The 23,211-nt window shown below is 40.0% G+C and overlaps 1 protein-coding gene across 1 annotated transcript in view; it reads right to left on the bottom strand.

Moving 5' to 3' along the window:
- Window positions 1-2,572: 2,572 nt before the first annotated feature.
- SLC40A1 (solute carrier family 40 member 1) overlaps window positions 2,573-23,211 on the bottom strand; it is a 141,078-nt gene continuing 120,439 nt past the window's right edge. Inside the window, exons 5-8 of the mRNA XM_056534078.1 lie at window positions 20,743-20,869; window positions 11,572-11,811; window positions 9,183-9,845; window positions 2,573-7,261 (exon numbers count right to left, since the gene is read on the bottom strand). Coding sequence (XP_056390053.1) covers window positions 6,945-7,261; window positions 9,183-9,845; window positions 11,572-11,811; window positions 20,743-20,869 — 1,347 coding nt within the window. The 3' untranslated portion in view covers window positions 2,573-6,944. The remainder of the gene's footprint in view (window positions 7,262-9,182; window positions 9,846-11,571; window positions 11,812-20,742; window positions 20,870-23,211) is intronic.

Below are 23,211 nucleotides of genomic sequence, written 5' to 3'. Positions count from 1 at the left end.
CTACATTTTAAGTCAAAAGTAACTATATTGTGGTCGCTATTACCAAGGTTTTCCCGCACAGTTACATTCCCAACCAGCTCTGCGTTGTTGGAAATGATCAGATCCAACAAGGCATCACTTCTTGTTGGGTCCTCCACAAACTGGCCCATAAAATTATCCTGCAATAAATTTAGGAATTGTCTCCCCTTTGTAGTTTTAGCCAACCCCGGACCCCAATCTATATCTGGATAGTTAAAATCTCCCATTATTACCACTGTACCTGCCCGGGCGGCCCTCTCTATTTGTTTATGAAGCTGAACTTCTATCTCTTCAGTGATATTAGGGGGTCTGTAGATTACACCAAATACAATTTTTTCAGTATTTCCCTCCTTTTGTAATTCTACCCACAATGATTCCACATCCTCAGAATCATCACACACTATGGCATCGTTCACACTGACTTTCATACCACTTCTTACATACAGACAGACTCCACCACCTTTTCTGTTCATTCTATCCTTGCGAAACAATGTAAACCCCTGCAGATTGACAGCCCAGTCATGCGAGGAGTCCAGCCATGTCTCAGTGACCCCAACTATATCAATATGTTCCTCCAGTATCAAGGCCTCAAGCTCCCCCATTTTATTTGCTAGGCTTCTGGCATTTGTGAACATACACTTTACATTTCCATCCTTTATGTTATTGGGGTTATACAGCCGTTTTCAGGATATTGCCCCTCATCAGTTCAGAGCAGGTTGCAGGCTGGCTTTAGAGAGGCCCATCTTTGTGAGACCAAAGGGGCAATGTTTTACCTTGAGGAGAACTTTATAAAGATACGTAGCCAGAGCTAGGCCATTCATGCTTCACTAGGAAATCTGGGAAGAGGAATATGCAATGTAGCTTTCTGTCTGATGGCATCTTTTAGAGGTAGCTTTCCTTTCAAGTCAGTGTTTGATTCCGATAACAGCTGTCTAAAGATAGGTATCCTTTCATTCTGGGGAGTTTGTGGCTTAGTCATATTCTAAAGTTTCTTATCAGAGAGTCAAGTGCTGACCTGAAGAGCTACCTTTAAAAGGTGGCATCAGAAAGTGGCTGTGCATGTCCTTCTTTCCACAATTCCCTGTGAAGCATAACTATTTGTCTCTACAAGGGCATAAATCTTCCCATGATAAGTGATTGAAGTAGACAAAGTACTATTTGCCAACAATTAACATTTATTAAATATCATAAAGTGACAATAGGTTACAATATTTTTGTAGTACAGCACAGAGGACACTGGTTTGTCATATTAAGTTGTAAGAGAATATACCTGAAGAAACAATTATATTATGCATCTTATAAGAATTTATAACTATTGAGAAGACAGATATTTTATTTTATATATATATAAATATATATATATATATATATATATATATATATATATATATATATATTAAAAGCAAAGTGTAGTTTTGTGCATAAGTTAGTAAAGTAGTGGGGCAGAATTATAAAAAAAATCTAGTGCAGCATACATAGACACAAAGCAGTCTAAGATTGCACCAAATTTATCACAGTAGCTCATGCGGTGAGGAAACTTTGTGCATTGATGCACCAAATTTATCAAACTTTATACCTTTTAGTTAGCTTACTTAAGTGAAAAATGTGGCACTTTAGGTTTTAAACTTCACGCCTGTGTCCCTGAGCCATGATCCCCTTTGTTGAACGAGATGCAAAAGGTGTCTAAAACACATCTTTCAAAACACATAAATGTGGTGCAAGGCACGTACACCACTTTGTGAAAATTTCTAATAGTAAATCAGCCCCACTGTGAGTCTACCCATTTAAAAAACAGGGAAAGAAAAAAAAATTGTATTTACAGATGAAGAGGATATCTATTAGTGTTAGTACTAGTCATCAGATTGGGTTGGGTGCAACCCTTTTCTGTATCATTAAAGTTGAAAATAAGCTGTTTAGACTTCAGGTCAGCAGACACAAAAAGAGATTGTAAAGCAAAGGACTATGCTGTAACAGTGACCACTCAACTTACAATGGCCTCAACATACAATAGTTTCAACATACAATGGTCTTTTCTGGACCATTATAACTTGAAACCAGGCTCAACATACAATGCTACGGACAGTCCAGATCTGTGAAACGTGGAAGAACTGACCAATCAAAATGGGCAATTCACTGGTAAAACCCCTGTATTGCTGAAGTGTATGTCCTGTCTGGTAGTGCCTCCCTACAGTACAGGGAGGTATTATATGTTCTGTATTACTCTTTACCTGTGTCAGGGTTAGCTGCTCCTTTGGACACCAAGTAAGGGCAGCTACATTTACTTTTTAGGGATACTGTGTGTACTGTACAGGACCCTGAAGAAGCTCCTGTCCTCTACATTACAGATACCAGCAGCTCTTTCTTACTTTTATATGAAAGAACTTGCTTTATCTATATTAGTTATCTACTTATTTTTCTTTAATCCTCACTTTTTCCTATTTTTGGATTACATTTTGTTGGCTTCAGAACCAATTACAAGGTTTCCATAGAGTTATAGTCTTAACATACATATATAATTGTATGTTAAGACCATAAGTCTATGGAAACCTGGTAATTGGTTCTGAAGCCAACAAAATGTAATCCAAAAATAGGAAAAAGTGAGGATTAAAGACAAATAAGTAGATAACTAATATAGATAAAGCAAGTTTCAACATACAATGGTTTCAACATACAATGGTCGTCCTGGAACCAATTAATATTGTAATTTGTGGAACCACTGTATATTGTAAAATGTATGTATATGCAACAAAGGTTCACTGATAACTAATATTGTAATATGTATATTTGTTTTTTGGCATAAAGGTGTATGTAATGAGACCCTGGACCCTTCTCTTCAAAGCAGGAACAGAATCTAATTTGGAAGAGGAAAATTCTGTAATGATGAGAGAATTTCAGAAAGATTTTTGTCCACAAGCATAGGTTTAACCTTTCTATCAGGACAATGCAGCAAATTTTAAGCAGATCTGCAAAAAAGTTATAATGGAATTTCAGTTTCACTAGTTACAAAAGTTAAAAAACCAACAAGATCCAAATTTAAAATGGAGTGCAGTGAGTGTACTTCATTTGCTATACTTATTTTGCCTCAACTGTGATCTTTAAAAATGTGAATTAAAAAGAAGGTATAACTTACCCGGATCCATGGCCCGGTTCTGGAGATTATAAGATGGCATTGATAATATGTTAATCGCCCGGCGAGGCGCGGCATGAGGTAGGGGATGCTGGGTATCATCTCCATTGTGCAAAGCCGGCAATTAAAATATTAGCAATTCTATCTAATATTGTGCTGCAGATCCAGATAATCAATACCTTATTTTTGTTTGGTTTACCTGGACTAGAACCCCATGCATTGGGTTTAGTGCATGTGAATCAGTAGTCACTTTTCCCTTTAATGTCAAATCCATTTTCTATAGAATTGCTAAACGTGGACTTATGAAAGGAGAGCAATATTAGTTTATAACTATTTGGATGTCAGTATGGGCTTTGAAATTTCTAGGAAAACAGTGAAAATGTATATCTAATGATTTGATGGTACTATCTGTGAGTAAATTGTCAACCTTTTTAGGATGTATCAGATAGAAAATTATGCAATAGAAATAGGCCTAATTATGTCTCTTAACCTTTTAATGATAATCAATTTGCCTAATTGAAAAATTATACAGAAAATGAAGCATGTTAGCAAAATTTTACTAAAGTAATGTTTTTAGTGTAATATCTTATCTAAAAACTAGTCTGAGGTTGCAGGACAAATTCTAATATTTTACACTCAAATAACACACACACACAAACACGTTTTTTTAAATCTAGTTATATACATTGTTGACTGTATATAAATTCACTAACACTAGAGTTACCTGGCAAAATATGGTTGTGCAATTAGAGACATGAATGGTCAATATTTCCCTATGGGAAGAAAAGAAAAAAAAAACTGTTGCATGCAGTTTTGTTTTTTCTCCCCAAAGAGCAATATTAAAAGAGTTTGGCAGGAATGTTGATATGCAATTTAGGCTGTGGAGCCAGTCCAGCCGTATTAAGCCCTTTCACCGGTGTTGGTGGGGTCAATTAAATAATGTACGGATTCAGGACCAAAAGCCCTATACAGCCATACCCTTACTTTATACCTTAAAGACCTGCTAACAGGTCAGCTTTTAAGCGGTGTTAATACCAGGGTTCAAGTTGGGGGAGATTTATAAAAACCTGTGCAGAGGAAAATTGCCCAGTTGCCCATAGCAACCAATCAGATCATTTCTGATCATTCACGCGCATGAATAAGGGGGTCTGCCCCTGAAACGTTGTGCCATGACTGGTGGAACTACTGTTTATGCTGTTTAATTCTGCTGCTAAATATGCTGCTATTAAGTCTTTTCAAGACGATCTGAAGTGCAATATAAAAAAAAGGAAAGTAAATCCTGAAGAATTTTCCAAAGAAATCGTGAGTTATGATTTTATCTTTTACTCACTTCCATTGATTCACTTGCGGTCAGCATATAACCATTGCCCTACACACGTGTTTGATTTGAATTGCCTGGAGAGTCTGCATGGAGCTCTATGGTGTTGTGGCTTTTTTGTGGATAAGCTACTAGTATTTGGAACTCAATTGTGTTGTTGTTCTTTGGACAGATATAATAGGCTGCTACAATAACACAATTAATATAGTTAGATGCTAAAAGTTAAATGCTAAACAAAATCAAAGAAATTACACAGTAAAGAAGGCTATACTGTAACTGTGATACAAAAACGATAAAGACATTACAATGATTCAAATTGTTTCTGTAATCAAACAATGGTCAATATTATGCCATTTTTAAACATTCATTTTTTGCTTTTTATTTGCATTGATTGATATAAAAACAAAATCACTTTTCAAATAAAATAGTTTACTGTAAGACAAAGAATTAACTGTCACCCAACCAAAGACTCATGCAATTGTATGTTGGTCTGACATTGACTCCACCCCCATTGTGAAAAAAAAATGTATATATTACACAAACACACACACACACACACATACATATATATATATATATATATATATATATATATATATATATATATATATATATATATATTGCATTAGTTTTGCCTTACAGTCAGGTTACATAAGTCCGGTTGCAACATCATTGTTAAGGATGCTTTGTAGCACAGGTAAATCTAAGGTATACCAATGTATTCCTGTAAAACATAATTGCAATATCATACATATAACTAATAGAAGAGTGATTAATCAAATTAATTCAATTACTTTGCCCCTGTGGCACTTCGTAATACCCCATTAAAAGTTAAAAAAAAAAAAAACGAAAAAATGAATTTGGGAGAAAAAAAATGGCAAAAAGTTACACAGATTTGTAAATTACTTTTATTTGAAAATCTGAAGCCTTCAAGTATTTATCAGCTGCTGTATGCTCCAATGGAAGTTGTGTAGTTCCAGTCTGACCACAGTACCCTTTGCTACCACCTCTGTCCCTGTCAGGAACAGTCCAGAGTAGTAGAGGTTCGCAGAACTCTTCCTCTGGCCAGTTCCTGATACAGACAGAGGAGACAGCAGAAAGCACTGTGGTCAGACTGGAAAGGACTACATAACTTCCTATGAAGCACACAACAGCTGATAAGTACTGGAAGGATTTAGATTTTTTAGCAGAAGTAATTTATAAATCTGTATAATAGTCTGGCACCAGTATCCCTTTAAGCAGAAAATCTGTATAATAGTCTGGCACCAGTACCCCTTTAAGCAGAAAATTAGAAAATCCATAATTGTCATGAAACTTTGGGAATAAAAGGGCTATTTCTGACATACACACCAAAAGGCAGCTTTCAAAGCATTTGACAAAAAAATTGACTTCGGCTATGTTTACACGGGTGAAAGTCCACACTGAAAACCTCCCTGACTCCCTGAGTGCAGGCAGAACATGTCAGCGCTAAGACTGCTCGGAAATGAGCAGTCTTATAGACAGCAATGCATTTCTGTGCAGAGTCCGCAGAAAGAATAGACATGTCGGAATTTGAAATACTGCTATGTGAACAGTGCAACAGAATCAGTTTAAAATCAATGTGATTCTGTTGCGGAAGAATGTCCGTGCGGAATTCCGCAGTGGAACATACCCTTAATCTGAACATAAATGTGTGTTTCGGTTCTTTTGTGGTTTTATCAAATTACCATCTACTACTACATAACTTTCAATAAAGCCAACATTGTAACAAACTTGAAGGTCACTAGTAAACACAACATAAGCTAATAATTGGTTGAAGACCTTAATTCGCCTTTAAAGGGAATGTGTCACCTAGGTTTGTTTTTCCTGATTAGAGTAATAGGATGAGCTTCAGTAGACCAACGGCAGGATTGTAATGGTGCTGACTGGACCAAACGACACAACCAGAATGGTGAAAAGAAGGTTTATTTACCAGGATGCAATGTGTTTCTTTGCACATAATTTAGTTATAAGCTGCAGGACTCATGGACATAGACAACAAAGGGCAGAAGCTGACCAATTTAGATGAATTGCAGATGTTACTGAGCATTCTCTTTGACCTCTTTAGAGGTCATTCTACAGGAAGGCAGGATCCTGATCTCTGCTATGAATGGTAGTGGATCCAATGTTATCTCTTTACTGGTGTCGCCTTTTACTGTACTCCTGTCTCTGAGAGGAAAGCAATTCTTTACAAATTATCTGTATATAACAAGAAGTCTTAGATAGATAGTAAAATGGAAAATTAGAAAAAAACAACAAAAATTCTTGAAAAGTATAGCTAAGATAAAATCTTGATTTAGGGTGTGTTCACATGTCCAAAATCTGCTGCATATTTTCTGCAGCTGATTTTGCTACCCATTGAAGTTAATAGGTAGAAAAATCAGCTGCACAAAATATGCAGCAGATCCTGTACGTGTGAACGTACCCTTATACAATAGGTCATTTTCTGATGACACATTCCCTTTAAACTGCTGAATCTTCATGTTGCGCATTACTTGCCACTGTTTTCAAATCTGATGAAGAGCAAGAAAATAATTGCATTCCAAGATTTTTGTATGCAAATCGAAAAAACATCATGTGGCCCATTGCAACAAAAGACACTGAAATAAGAACAAGCAAGCCAAACGCTTCTGGGTTGGGCCCCAAGATCACCATGATGAAATGCATAAGATCAAGAAGATAATTCATGGAGTTCTGGACTCCATTTATAATGCCTCTTTCAGACTCTATGACATTTTCTTGAAGGAGCTGTGTTACAGTCAGATCAAAGGACCAAAGACCTGCAAAAATAAACACACACACACATACATATGGGAAAATATATTAATCCTTATGTACTAATTTCTGTGTAAAAATGTCACTACTTTGGTTGTATGTTTTACACTCCACCCCACTTATTGAAAAGCAGTAAAAAATGGGTGGGCGTTTTTATCAGGAGGGACATAACCAACAACTTTAAATTTAAATTTAAGAAGCATCAAGTTTTATGGCTGAAGATGGTACAAAACTCAGCACCTGCTAAGAGCAGCAGTACATTGTATTCATTGACACTAAGAAAGTTTAAGATTCGCTATAATAGCATGCCTCTTAACAACTTTGCTGCTTTGTCTTGCAAAGCACATTGATTTCAGTATAAAACATATAAAATGCCCCTCTTCCTCGATCTAACCTTCAAGTCCTCTATTGGGACTAATAAATATTGTGAATAAAATATTATGGGAAAAATTGGTACTGGCACATCCAGAACAACCCATAGTATTAAAAAAAAAAAAAACAATAAAAAAAAAAACAATGGGAAAACCGTTTTCTTCATCCAGCCTTTTAAAATATGTAATATAAAAATCATATCTACCCCAATATGGTATCAATGAAAGCTTTAGTAAGAAACACCTTAATACAATTAACACCTTAAAGGGGTACTCCACCCCTAGACATCTTATCCCCAATCCAAAGGATAGGAGTTAAGATGTCTGATTGGATAGGGGATAAGATGCCGAAGTCCCGCTGTAATAAGGACCAACGGCTAATGCTAGACATCACTGATCGAATCGATGGCCGGCAATAACTCTTTAGACGCTGGATCAAAGTTGATCTCGGCGTCTATAACAGGAAAAATCATTATGTGGTAGCTCAATGATGCTGATAGGGATACCTGCAGCAAAGTCACAAGATCCCGATCAGCTGAGAGGACAGTGGGAGGGCCCTTACCTGCCTGCTTGCCATCCGTTCGGTGCTCCAATGCAGGAAACTTCAGCAACTTGTAGCAATGGAGCACTGATAACACTTATCGATGCTGTTCTATGGAGCAGCATTGTTTAGTGTTTGCAATCTAAAGGTTGCAAGTTAGATTGCCTTATGGGGACTAAAAAAATTCAAAAATAAACAATTTGAAAAAACCTCTGCCCTAATAAAAGTTTGAATCATCCCCCTTTTCCCATTTTTTAAATAAAATGTTAACAAAAATAAAACATGTGGTATTTCCACGTGCTTAAATGTCTGAACTATAAAAATATAAGGTTAAATAAACCACACAGTCAATGGCGAAATGCAAAAATATGTATAAAAAAAGTGATCAAAAAATACCATCAAAACAAAAATAGTACCAATAAAAAAACTACAGATCAAGGCGCAAAAAATGAGCCCTTATACAGCCCCATATTAGGAAAAATAAGTTATAGTGGTCAAAAGAGGAGACTTTTAAGCATGCAAATTTTTTGTTAAAATGTAATTGAGTTGGACATCATTTCATTGTACGGACCTACATCTCAATTTCGCCCCACAAATAATAATTTTTTTTTTGTATTAACCGTAGATTTGGTGGTAAAGTGATTGACATTATTACAAAGTACAACTTGTGGCAGAAAAAACAAGCCCTCAAATAGGTCTGTAGGTGGAAAATTGAAAGCATTATGCATAAGGTTTTATACTGTTTTCTTTTTGGCAATAATATTGCAATGGCTTTGTGTATTGTATTGTAAAATTCTTGAAAAAATTCAATAAAAACCATTTGATCATTAAATGGTGAGGCAGAAAAAAAAATGTACAAAAAATGAAAATACTAATTTTAATTGGCCTACATACTTCTTGTGCAATCATTATACAGGTTTTGCATAATGACTGCTTTTGTCAGTGCACCTGAAGATATCTTATTTAAAAATGTAAGTTTTGTTCCCAAAATTTCAGCCAATACATTGTACTTACCAATTCTAGCTGCAATAACTCCAGCAAAAAGTAAACTGACTGAGGTCAATGGCATTGAAACACCTGGTTCATCAGTTGTTAAGCTGGAGTTATTCAAAAGATTTTGTAAGCTGGTTGTGAGGACTTCCTGAGAAACACCATCTGGAGATAATGTAGGTAAAGGCTCTACTTCCAGAAAGCGAGTACCAATGTCTTGAAATGGAGAAACTGTAAGATCCAATGGACTTCCAGGCATAAAGACTGAAACCACACATAGAACAAGGCTGCTGACTTGAGCTACTCCTGAAATGAATCCAGTACGAATCAGACCACATTTTTTTCTGAACCAGGTAAATGCAACAGTTCCCATAATTCCAGAAATGGCAGATGCACCCATAAGAATACTAAGAACAGAGCCACTCAAGCCTTGTGTGTAGGCATACCCAGTGGTGATGCAGTCAAAGCCAAGGACAGTCATGTAGAGGAAAGCAAGACCCATGCCAGCCCAGAACACTGACTGGTTGTAGTATGCAACCCACCCATCACGAAAGGTACGAAAGGGTTCTGTAATTTTCTCACTGCACATTGACTTTTTAGAAGTTTCAGCTGTCGCCACACTTTTTTCTCCCATGAGTTGGACATCTTCAGCAGGTTTTTCATTGTTATTTGAATTTGCATCTACAACTTTGAAAACAAAAACAAATTCATTCCTAATATAGACATACACAAAAGAAGAATCATTGATTATCAGACATAATGGATTTCCATTATAGAAATCTTTTAGCGCATATTGTACAAATGTCATAGACTTCGTAATATCAGTTTACTAAAGCTTCTGTTAAAACTTTCAAAAATGAAGCACCTTAGCTTTCCCAGGCTTTATAATAGCAAAGCTAATAAAATTAGCTGTCTCATGGAGATAACTGGCCTAAGCAATTGCAGCAGGGAGGACGAAGGGGTAACACACCAGCTCAGAAAGCATGGAGAGGATCCTTGGGAGCAGCTCACACAGGCTTAAAGGGGTACTCCGCCCCTAGACATCTTATGCCCTATCCAAAGGATAGGGGATAAGATGTACGATCGCCGGGGTCCCACTGCTGGGGACCCCCGGGATCGCCGCTGCGGCACCCCGCTATCATTACTGCAAAGAGCGAGTTTGCTCTGCGCGTAATGACGGGCAATACAGGGGCCGGAGCATCATTACATCACGGCTCCACCCCTCATGGCGTCACGGCCTGCCCCCCTCAATACAAGTCTATGGGAGGGGGTGTGGCGGTCGTCACGTCCCCTGCCATAGACTTGCATTAGGAAGGCAGGCCATGACATCACACTGCTCTGTCCCCTGTATCACCCGTCATTACGCACAGAGCGAACTCGATCTGTGCAGTAATGATAGCGGGGTGCCGCAGCGGCGATCCCGGGGGTCCCCAGCAACGGGACCCCGGCGATCTGACATCTTATCCCCTATCCTTTGGATAGGGGATAAGGTGTCTAGGGATGGAGTACCCCTTTAAAGAAAATTGTCCGAGGTAGCAGGACCTAGTAAATGTATTTCAGTGAGTAACTTCTCATTTTACAGCTCTTCACCTGTACTATAACCCATTATACTGGGTTAAGTACAGGTGAAGTAGCGGTCAGATTTTCTTTAAGACAGAGAACACAAAATTGTCTTGCAGAGGAGAATCATATAGGTTATGTACAGAAATTAACATAAGTGAGTAAACCCCACACATTTTTGTAAATTTATTTTCCTTTTTTTTTTTAAACACTTTTTATGTCCCCTTAGAGGACTATTTATAGCAATCATTAGATTGCTAATACTGTTCAGTACTATGCATAGGCATCAATGTCAGAACAGAGAAGACGATGCTGGGGGGACGGACAGAGGCAGGTGAAGGCACCTTCATCCAGCATCTTGGCTGATCTGATCCCTGATGCCGCAGATGCTGTGATCTGTATTGATCACAGCATCTTAGGGATTAATGGCAGACATTGCGATAGTTGATGTCTGCTGTTACCGACAGGTCCCTGGCTGGTGGGTCCCAGTTTTTATGCAATATGAAATAGGTAGATGCTACCTTATTGCAATTGCAATAAGGTAACATCTGCCTATTTCATATTGCATAAAAATTGTGGCGATCGGTTCCTTTGAACTTTTCTGGCAAAGCATTTTCTAGAATATTTTAATCTGTCATGGGACATCTTGATATTAATACCTACAGTTTTGAAATAAAATGTTCAGCAAGCTCCCATTTGTATTATGATCCACACTCATTATTTAGTGATACATTTTTACAGCTTCTATCAGTAGTAATGCCTTAACTCAGTAATTTGGAGGGGTGCCCACACACTTTTGCCCACAAAGTGTACATATACTTTTATTGTTATACATCAGGAAATGATCTACTACCTTTTATATTAAGTTGTTTCAGTTCTTGTTCATCTTTCTTGCAAGATTTAAAAGCCAAGGCTGGTGTCTTTTGGTACACATTCCAAAGTAGCAAATATTCTATACACATTGACACCAAGTTCCAACCAGCAATAAAACCACATCCTAGAACAGGTGATCCAAATGTCATTATCTGTCCAACTGCCAGTGGAGCCAATATGTTTGTGAGCTGGTCAATTCGTCTCACTGTTGCGTTCATGTCTGTCATTAAACATAAACAAGAAGAAAAAATTTGCTTTAGTCTGTTTGAACACATATTTTGACTCAGAGAGGTTTTCCAGTTATTTATAACTGATGTATCAGATCAGTGAAGGTCCAACTCTTTACATTAAAGGGGTTCTCCACTGGAAAACATTTTTTTTTTTAAATCAACTGGTGCCAGTAAATTAAGCAGATTTGTAAATGACTTCTATTAAAAAAAAATCTTAATCCTTCCAGTACTTATCAGCTGATGTATGCTCCACAGGAAATTCTTTTTGAATTTCCTTTCTGTCTGACAACAGTGCTCTCTGCTGACACCTCTGTCCATGTCAGGAACTGTTCAGAGTAGGAGAAAATCCCCATAGCAAACCTATCCTGCTCTGGACAGTTCATGACACAGACAGAGGTGTCAGCAGAGAGCACTGTGGTCAGACTGAAAAGAACTATACAACTTCCTGAAGTATATAGCAGCTGATAAGTACTAGAAAGATTAAGATTTTTTTTATAGAAGTAATTTACAAATATGTTTAACTTTCTGGCACCAGTTGATTTAAAAAAAAAAATTCCAACAGAGTACCCCTTTAACATGAACAGGACAAAGCTGCAATACTTTGCAAAGCTGCCATAAACCTGAGGGCATTGTGCAGTACATAAAAAAAGAGAGTCCAAATACAAATGTAGATAAAGTCCAGCTCACCAACACGTCTGCTGTGTCACGGACACGTGTGGACCACATGTCTAGTCAAATGAAGAAACAAAAAAGGTTCAGCACAGCAGCATGCAGTAAAACCGTATTCTTTATTCAAGCTTCACATAGACCTCAGCATAGGATCGTTCGGACAACAGAGTGACGCGTTTCAGTGGACGTATCCGCCTTAGTCATACTAAATCCACTGATGATCCATCCGGACTATATAGGGGAGAGACAACAGGTGCAAGTACCTGTCCTAGTTGGACCAGCTCTCCACCCACAGAGTCCGGAACTAACATATAGTCAGATAAACCAATGGATCATAATATGCCGCATTAGTACATAAAAACATGTATATTCTATAACAATAGGGACATCTGTCAAAAAATGTTTAAAATCAGTGCAAAAAATAAACTATTCTTAGATGAGAAGAAAGAAATAACGTCGGCGACTCACCACTTCTTCTTTCTTTGATTTATTCAAACATACTCACAGATACAAGCATGTAACAGGATGCGAAACACGGCCGTTGTCGCCTACTGTACCCCCCCACCATGCCTGGACCCGTCCATCCCGTTACATGCTTGAATCTGTGAGTATGTTTGAATAAATCAAAGAAAGAAGAAGTGGTGAGTCCCCAACGTTATTTCTTCTCATCTAAGAATTGTTGTCTACATATTTACGTCAGAGCACCACAAAACTTCAACCTATCAGTACTCCACAACACTCCACAGCTAAGAGACACTTCAACAAAGGGTGAAAAGAAGTAAGCAGAGCCAAATATCTTTATCTTATCTCTAAAAAATAAACCATAACAATACTAACAAAAGATTGTTATGTAGTATACACAGATGATGATGATTTGAATATACATTTTCATATAACTGTGGGCAATATACAACGGACTAAAAGAAGAAGAATGTTATTAGAGATAGATGTTATCATGTACATGCTGCATCATTTGCACAAATTCATATATTTGTGCAGATATGTAGTGAAGATGCATATACCACTCCGCAGAAAGGGAAAACAATCATGTAGCTTACGAAAGCAAAATACTCCTCAGGGGTGTGGAAATTTAATTAAAAAAAACTACTTGTCCAATGGGACTAAAACAGAGCAAAATCTACTTGTCCCTCATGACGATCCACTTGTCCGGACCAATTTTCACTTTTACACTCTAATTTTTTCCTCCTCGCCCTATAATAGCCATAACTACCTACTATAATGAGACCTTTACATTTTTCAATAACATATTCTCCAAACCAAAAAATAAATAAATAAATGCAAAAACTTTTTTTGCATACCAGGCTGTATGAGGGCTAATTTTTTTGCGCCATAATCTGCTTTTTGTATTTTTTGTATTGGTACCATTTTGATATTGATCTGAATTTTTAATCGCTTTTTACTTTTTTTTTCTGGGATATTATAAAAATTTCAATTCTGTGGTTTGGTATTTTTTTTTACATTTACGTCATTTACCTTATGGGATACATAATGTTATATTTCAATAGTTCGTACAATTACGACGCAACGATACTAAATATATTTATTTTTATTATGTTTACATGTTTTTATATAGGAAAAGGGGGTGATATGAACTTTTAACATAGAAGGGGTTAATGTATGTCTTTTAAACTTTTATGAAAACTTTTTTGTTTTGTTTTTTGTGTTACACTTTTTAGACTTTTAGGAGGAACCATTAGATTCCTCATGCAGATCAATAGAGTTCTATTGAACTCCATTGATCTTTGTGCTCTGCGATCCATTGATAGAGCCTAGTCCAGCCAGGCTCTATCAATGACAGAGCCACGGACACCAGGGAAGCAAAGGTAAGCCCTCCGGCTACATCCCTCTATAGTGGATAGCAACCCCATGTGTTAGTGGATAGCAACCCCATGTGTTAGTTCTGGACTCTGTGAGTGGAGAGCTGGTCCAACTAGGACAGGTACTTGCACCTGTTGTGGGTGGAGTCTCTGCCCTATATAGTCCGGATGGATTTAGTGGATTTAGTATGACTAAGGCGGATACATCCATTGAAACGCATCAATGTTGTCCAAATGATCCTATGCTAAGGTCTATGTGAAGCTTGAATAAAGAATACGATTTTACTGCATGCTGCTGTGCTGCAGCTTTTTTTGTTTCTTCATAAAAAAGAGAGACTGCAATCTCAAACAGTTGATACGTGAGGTTTCTAGTAGTCAGAACCCCATTAATTTGATATTGATGGATTATCCTAAGAAAAGGCCAAAAATATCAGAATAGATAAATACTTTAAAATGTACCCAGAGTTGAAACCAGAATTACATACTGTTGCGGCGAGCACTCCAGAACCCCCACCCCGGGGTTCCGGGACTTGCATTGCCGGGACTTGCGGCCGCATGCAAATCTTGCGCCGTCACTTACCCCTTACACATTCTGGCCTCTCTGCTGGTTCTGTTCCCCAGCACGCGTGCCAGCACCCTGTCATTTAAAGGGCCAGTATGCCCTTAATTGTTTTCCACCTCTACTGACTCTATAAGTGTCAGCACTTCCTATTTCCTGTGCCGGATCTTTGTGTGCCCTGTGCCCAAGAGAAAGCGTTACTGTGTATAGTCTAACCTGTGTTATGACCTTCCACTCCGTGACCTGACCTTGCTTCTGTACCGCCTGCCTGTTGACCTCCTGTTACGTTTCCTGACCACGCATCTGTGCCACCTACCCTGTCCTTTTGCTAGTCCTGACTACGAGTTTACCTCATTCTTCCAGTGCTAGGTTTCATCTCAGCAGCCTGTGCGGTACAGCCCACGTCATTTCCACACAGGTACAGCGGATCCACTACTTCCATGAATGTTACACATACACTATATAAAACGCATATGAATGTTTTTCTCACTTTATAGCATCAAATCAGAATAAACCTTACCCATTTTAGGTCAATTAGGATTACCAAAATTATTTATATTTGCCAAATGCCAGAATAATGAGAATTTTTTAAGGCATTTTAATTACTTTCTTTCACTGTAGGACCAGAGTGTTTTTTGCACATCTGACCACTGTCACTTTAAGCATTAATAACTCTGGGTTGCTTTTACCTTCCATTCTGATTCCGAGATTGTTTTTTCGTGACATATTCTACTTTCTGTTAGTGGTAAAATGTTGTCAATACTTGCATCATTTCTTGGTGAAAAATTCAAAAATGTTATGAAAAAATTTAAAATGTAGCATTTTTCTAACTTTTAAGCTCTCTGCCTGTAAGGAAAATACACATTCCAAATAAATTATATTTTGATTCACAAATAAAATATATCTACTTTATGTTTGCATCATAAAGTTGCCATGTTTTTACTTTTGGAAGACATCAGAGTGCTTCAAAGTTCAGCAGCAATTTTCCAATTTTCACAAAATTTTCAAAATCGGAATTGGAAGGGGTAAAAGGAGAAAAATCCTCTCAAAATTTGTAAGCCAATTTCTCTCGAGTAAGGAACTACCTCATATGTGTATGTCAAGTGTTCGGCAGGCGCAGTAGAGGACTCAAAAGGGAAAGAGCGACAATGGGATTTTGGAGAGTGAGTTTTTCTGAAATGGTTTTTGGGGGGCAAGTCGCATATAGGAAACCCATTTACACCCCACTGGCATTTGACAAATCTTTGGAACAGTGGGCTGAGCAAATGAAAAATTTCATTTTCACGGACCACTGTTCCAAAAATCTGTCAGACACCTGTGGGGCGTAAATGCTCACTGCACTCCTTATTACATTCTGTGAGGGGGGTAGTTTCCAAAATGGAGTCACACGTGGGGAGGGTCCATTGTTCTGGCACTATGGGGGCTTTGTAAACACACGTGGCCTTCAATTCCGGACAAATTTTCTCTTCAAAAGCCCAATGGCGCTTCTTCTCTTCTGAGCATTGTAGTTCGCTCACAGAGAACTTTACATCCACATATGGGGTATGTTCTTACTCAGAAGAAATGGGGTTACAAATTTTGGGGGGTTTCTTCCTATTTTCCCTTGTGAAAATGAAAACTTTAGGGTAACACCAGCCTTTTAGTGAAAATTTGTATTTTTTCATTTTCCCATCCAAATTTAACGAAAATTCGTCAAACACCTGTGAGGTGTTAAGGCTCACTATACCCCTTGTTACGTTCCGCGAGGGGTGTAGTTTACAAAATGGTGTCACATGTGGGTATTTATTTTTTTGCATTTATGTCTGAACAGCTGTAAAATCGGCCCCCCCTGTGCAAATCACCAATTTAGGCTTCAAATGTACATAGTGCGCTCTCACTCCTGAACCTTGTTGTACATCCGCAGAGCATCTTACGCCCACATATGGGGTATTTCCTTACTCAGGGGAAATTGCGTTACAAATTTTCCTTTTACTGGTTGTGAAAATAAAAAGTATGGGGCAACACCAGCATGTTAGTGTAATTTTTTTTGCACTAACAGGCTGGTGTAACCCCCAACTTTTCCTTTTCATAAGGGGTGAAAGGAGAAAAAGCCCCCCAAAATTTGTAGTTCAATTTCTCCCAAGTACGGAAATACCCCATGTGTGGGCCTAAACTGTTTCCTTGAAATACGACAGGGCTCCAAAATGAAAGAGCGCCATGCGTATTTGAGGACTAAATTAGGGATTGCATAGGGGTGGACATAGGGGTATTCTACGCCAGTGATTCCCAAACATGCCTGGACAGTCAGTGGCTGTCCAGAAATGCTGGGAGTTGTTGCTTTGCAACAGCTGGAGGCTCCGTATTGGAAACACTGCCGTACAATACTTTTTCGTTTTTATTGGGGGGGGGGGGGGGGGGGCACAGTGTAAGGGGTTTATATGTAGTGTTTTACCCTTTATTATGTGGTAGTATAGTGTTTTTAGGGTACATTCGCACTGCCGGGCGTTTACGGTGCCGCAGCTCAAACTTCAAGCAGGAAACTTACTGTAAACCCGCCCGTGTGAATGTACCCTGTACATTCACATGGGGGGGCAAACCTCCAGCTGTTTCAAAACTACAACTTCCAGCATGTACTGACAGACCGTGCAGTTAGGTTCTGTATTTTCCAACCAGTGTGCCTCCAACTGTTGCAAAACTACAACTCCCAGCATGTACTGATTGCCGAAGGGCATGCTGGGAGATGTAGTTATGCAACAGCTGGAGGTACGCAACTACAACTCCCAGCATGCCGATGTTTGCTGTTTGGCATGCTGGGATTTGCAGTTTTGCAACATCTGGAGGGCTACAGTTTAGAGACCACTGCACAGTGATCACCAAACTGTGACCCTCCAGCTGTTACAAAACTACAAATCCCAGCATGCCCAAATAGCTGTCCAGGCATGCTGGGAGTTTTAGTTTTGCAACATCTGGAGGGCTACAGTTTAGAGACCACTGTATAGTCCTCCAGATGTTGCCAGGCAACTCACCGGCTCCCGTAGGATCCAGGGAGCCGCATTGCCATCCTCTGCTGCCACCGATCCCCACGTCACCTCCGCTGCGGTAAGTGGACTCCGGCGCCTGTCGTAGTCGGTTTCCCCATTCTGCCCAGACTATTGTGGGTGGGCAGAACGGGGAAACCGAAAGTTAACCCTTCCCCCCGATTCCCCGATCTGCTATTGGTCGCTTATAGATGACCAATAGCAGGGATAGGAGGGGTGGCACCCCTGCCACCTCACTCCTATCCCTTCAGGGGGATCGTGGGTGTAACACTGGTGTTACAGTAAGATCCGGCGATGGATCCCGCTGGGGTGCCTCTGCCTGATGTCTCAGACCTTTCCACCATCGTGGCTCAACAGTCACAACAGTTGGCACATCAGGCTCAACAGTTGAACCAGTTATCAGCCATGATGCAAAAGCTTCTTGCCGCTAAGCAGTAACAACATCAACAGCAGCCGCAACCAACTCCAGTGTCTCCTCCAGTGCCAGCAGCTTTTTCTGGATGCAAGCTTTGTTTATCCTTACCTTAGAAGTATGAGGGAGATCCCAAGCTGTGTAGAGGCTTTGTGACACAGTGTTCTATGCATTTAGAACTCATGGCAGACTAATTCTCGACGAAGCGAGCTAAAGTTGCATTCATGATCAGTTTACTGTCTGGTAAAGCTCTAGTTTGGGCTACTCCTCTCTGTGATTGTAATGACCTGGCCTCCTCTAACCTGCAGGCCTTCCTTGCAGAGTTCCGCAGTGTCTTTGAAGAACCCGAGCGGTCTTCCTCGGCCAAGACGGCTCTGCGCCAGGGGGGATTCTTCTGTTGGCGAGTACGCGGTTCAGTTCCGCACGCTGGCTTCCGAATTGGCCTGGAATGATGAAGCTTTGTGTGCTACTTTCAAAAAAGGTCTTTCGAGTGGAATCTAGGATGTTCTTGCTGCACGTGATCCTCCATCTTTCCTGAGTGACATTATCCACTTGGCCACTCGTGTTGATGTGCGTTTTACTGAGAGACGGGAAGAATTTCACCAGGAAAGAGATTCTGTCCACACCACGGTGACTACCTCGTCTGGCACCTGTGTTCCAACATTTTCCACTGCCGACTCCTTTGTCTCCTGCCAAAGAATCTATGCAGGTGGATCGTTCTCGGCTGACTCAGCAGGAGATGCAATGAGAACTTGTGGCTCTAGTGTGCCAGTCTGGCGCATTTTCTCAAAGATTGTCCTTTACGTCCACAGAGTCAGGGAAACGCTCGCACCTATGGTATGTGGGAGAGGCATCCTTGGGTGTAAATACTACCTCTCCTTGTTTGATCTTGACGGTCCAAGTCTACCCTCCTACCAAGACTTCCTTCTTCTCTTCTGCCTTTTTGGACTCTGGTTCCGCAGGAGATTTTATTGATGCCTCCTTGGTTCATAAATACCATCTTCCTGTGACTCAGCTTCCTAAGCCCTTATTCATTTCCTCTGTCAATGGAGAAAATCTGAATTGTACAGTGTTATCCCGCACAGAACCTCTCATCATGCAAGTAGGAGTGTTGCATAAGGAATTCCACATTGTACTTTGGAGTTTCTTCTTGGTCTTCCTTGGCTTCAAAGTCACTCTCCGCATCTCGACTGGAAAACTGGTGAAGTCATACACTGGGGATTGTTTTGCAAAAACCACTGTCTTGTGCCTATCCAGTTTAAGGCTGTCTCTTTACCTCCTTCTATGCTGGGCCTGCCTCTTCCATATCAAGATTTTTCAGACGTAGGGAAGAAGGATGGTTCTCTCCATCATTGTATTGACTACAGAAGTGTAAACAAGATTAGGTTAAAAAAATCGCTATCCTTTAATTTCTGTACTTTTTCAATGTCTACGGGGTGCCATGGTCTTCTCCAAGTTAGATTTGCAGGGAGAATATAATCCTATTCGTATCCATGAGGGAGACTAATGGAAGACGGCCTTTAATACCTGAGATGGACACTTTGAGTATCTTGTGATGCCTTTCGGTCTCTGTAACGCTCCAGCTGTCTTCCAAGAATTTGTCAACGATATCTTCTGAGATCTTCTCTATACGTGTGTTGTTTTGTACCTTGATGATATCCTGATCTTCTTGCCCAATTTGGAAGAGGATCGCTCACATGTCTGTCAGGTCCTACAGTGCCTCCTTGAGAATCATCTTTACGCCAAACTTGAAAAATGCCTATTTGAGAGATCTAGTCTGCCGTTCCTGGGTTACATTGTTTCCCATCAAGGTCTTCAGATGGATCCTGACAAACTGACTGCTGTGTTGGATTGGCCTGGTTTACGTGCTATTCAATGCTTTCTTGGGTTTGCCAATTATTATTGTCAGTTCATCCCACATTTTTCTTCCTTGGTTTTTCCAATTGTGGCTCTTACTAAAAAGAACTGTAACTCGAAGTCTTGGCCTCCTGAGGCTGAAGAGGCCTTTACTCGCTTAAAGTCTGCATTTGCCTCTGCACCTGTCCTCTCAAGACCAGATCCAGAGAAACCATTCTCTTTAGAGGTAGACGCTTCATCTGTGGGAGCAGGAGCCATTTTAACTCAGAAAACCTCCAAGGGCAAGTGGCTTCTTCTCCAAGACTTTCTTGCCTGCTGAGAGGAGTTTTCTGAGGAAAAAAAAAATAAAAATAGAGCCTGATGGACCCCTTAGTAACAGGTCCCGACAGCAGAATGAGGAGCCTTAGATGCATGGTTACAACATAATTATTGCATATGAAGAAATATAGGATCACAACCCCCTCCCCATCATTCACCCATACCCCTTCACTTTACCTCCTTGGTAGAAATTTATTGAGTTGTGTTTTTTTTCTTCAACCATACAAACTATTTTTAATAATATTTCTTACCTGCTAATTTGCTCCTGTCTTCACCAGCAACAACAACAATCCAGTCCCTTTGAATTGTGATGGCTGTAGCTGTACTGGCCAGATTTGCAATGTTCGCTATAGTAATAACCAGGATATAGCAGAGGGTCTGTATCAGAACATAAATAAAGAGCAAGGTATCACTTAACTATAAATCCCCATACTTCATTTAGCCACATACAGTATTTGCTTCAGTGAGTTTGAAAATAGTAATATTTAAAAGGATTTTATTTTAATTTTTTTATTTATTGGGTTATCCAGGATTAGTAAAAAAAAAAAATGCCTCTTGAAAAGCATTAGGTTGTGTCTGGTGTTGCAGCTCTGCTTCATGGAAGTGAATGGGACTGAGCAGCAGTACCACAAACAACTTGAGGTGCTGTTTTTGAAAGAAAGTAGCAGCATTTTTCTAAACCTGAGCAACCCTTTAAAGCCCAGGTTGCCACAATAAAAAAAATTAACTCTCTCCGATCTCCGGGCCCAGTCTTCTTCCTGGTTTTGGTGCTTAATGCGTCACACTGCGCTCAACTAATGGTCAAGCGCAGCGATTTTCCGCCTTGGTTGGTAATACAATACACTAACTTCAAAGGATGCGGCAGGAACCGAACATCGCTGACCAGGACAAGAACGAGAATTGAGGTAAGGAACATTTGTGCTTGTCCTGGTCAACACTGTTCAGATCCTGCCGCATCCTGTGAAGTTGTTGTATTGTATTTCTCATTTAACAAGGAAGGCTGCAGACGGGACCTTGTTACTCATTCACGCTGTTGCGTGTGAGCTCATACAACCACCTGCGGTAAGAGCCCACACTATTTATTTTGTGGATTACTCGCTGGTGGTGTTACGTTATGGAGCGCTCTTGTATTTCATTTTGGTTGGTAATAGTCTGGGTGCTGTGTTATGTAAAGGGCCTAGCCATTCTTCCTGGTCCCGGGCCCTTTTACAACCCACTGAAGCTCACCCTATCATCGGCCGAGGCGGGACATTGCTTTTACATTATCTTATACTTTCACACTCCCATACTATTATTTAGCAATTATTATTTCATTTATCTTTAAAGATACTTAGCTTCTAGGTATCGTTTTGTTCATTTTGAACATTATTTCATTATTATTGGGGACTCAATTATTAGTAGGACAGACAGGGCGATCTGTCACAAAGACCGGGATCGCCGAACAGTGTGTTGTCTTCCTGGTGCTCGAGTTCGGCACATCGAGGATCGGGTTGACAGGTTGTTGGGTGGGGCTGGAGAGGACCCAGCAGTCATGGTACATATTGGCACCAATGACAAAGTAAGAGGTAGGTCCTTAAAAATGATTTCAGGGACTTAGGCCACAAGCTTAAGGCAAGGACCTCCAAGGTAATATTTTCTGAAATATTACCTGTACCACGAGCCACAGCAGAGAGGCAGCGGGAGATTAGGGAGGTAAACAAGTGGCTTAGAAGCTGGTGTGGGAAGGAGGGGTTTGGGTTCATGGAGAACTGGGCCGACTTCGCTGTCGGTTACCGGCTCTACCGTAGGGACGGGCTGCACCTCAATGGGGAGGGTGCAGCTGTGCTTGGGGAGAAGATGACTAGAAGGGTGGAGGAGTGTTTAAACTAGGGACTGGGGGGGGAGGGAACATACAACATAGAGGGGGAAGATAGTGTAGATAGAGAGGTGGGAATTATAAATGTACCTGGGGGTGGAGCGGAGGGAGGGGTTAGAATAGTTAATAGATTCCTATTAACTATTCTAACCCCTCCCTCCGCTCCACCCCCAGGTACATTTATAATTCCCACCTCTCTATAATTCCCAGGCTTCATAGGAAAATAAAACTTACACCCTTGAATCCCATTAACCCCAATAACATAAAGGATGGAAATGTTAATTGTATGTTCACAAATGCCAGAAACCTAGCAAATAAAATTGGGGAGATTGAGGCCTTGATACTAGAGGAACATATTGATATAGTTGGGGTCATTGAGACATGGCTGGGCTCCTCGCATGACTGGGCTGTCAATCTGCAGGGGTTTACATTGTTTCGCAAAGATAGAATGAACAGAAAAGGTGGTGGAGTCTGTCTGTATGTAAGAAGTGGTATGGAAGTCAGTGTGAACGATGCCATAGTGTGTGATGATTCTGAGGATGTGGAATCACTGTGGGTAGAATTACAAAAGGAGGGAAATACTGAAAAAATAATATTTGGTGTAATCTACAGACCCCCTAATATCACTGAAGAGATAGAAGGTCGGCTGTATAAACAAATCGAGAGGGCTGCCCGGGCGGGTACAGTGGTAATAATGGGAGATTTTAACTATCCAGATATAGATTGGGGTCCGGGGTTGGCTAAAACTACAAAGGGGCAACAATTCTTTAATTTATTGCAGGATAATTTTATGGGCCAGTTTGTGGAGGACCCAACAGGAAGTGATGTCTTGTTGGATCTGATCATTTCCAACAACGCAGAGCTG

This window comes from Hyla sarda, chromosome 8, assembly GCF_029499605.1.
Source record: "Hyla sarda isolate aHylSar1 chromosome 8, aHylSar1.hap1, whole genome shotgun sequence".
Taxonomy (NCBI): Eukaryota; Metazoa; Chordata; class Amphibia; order Anura; family Hylidae; genus Hyla; species Hyla sarda.
This window is presented reverse-complemented; position numbering and strand designations above follow the sequence as displayed.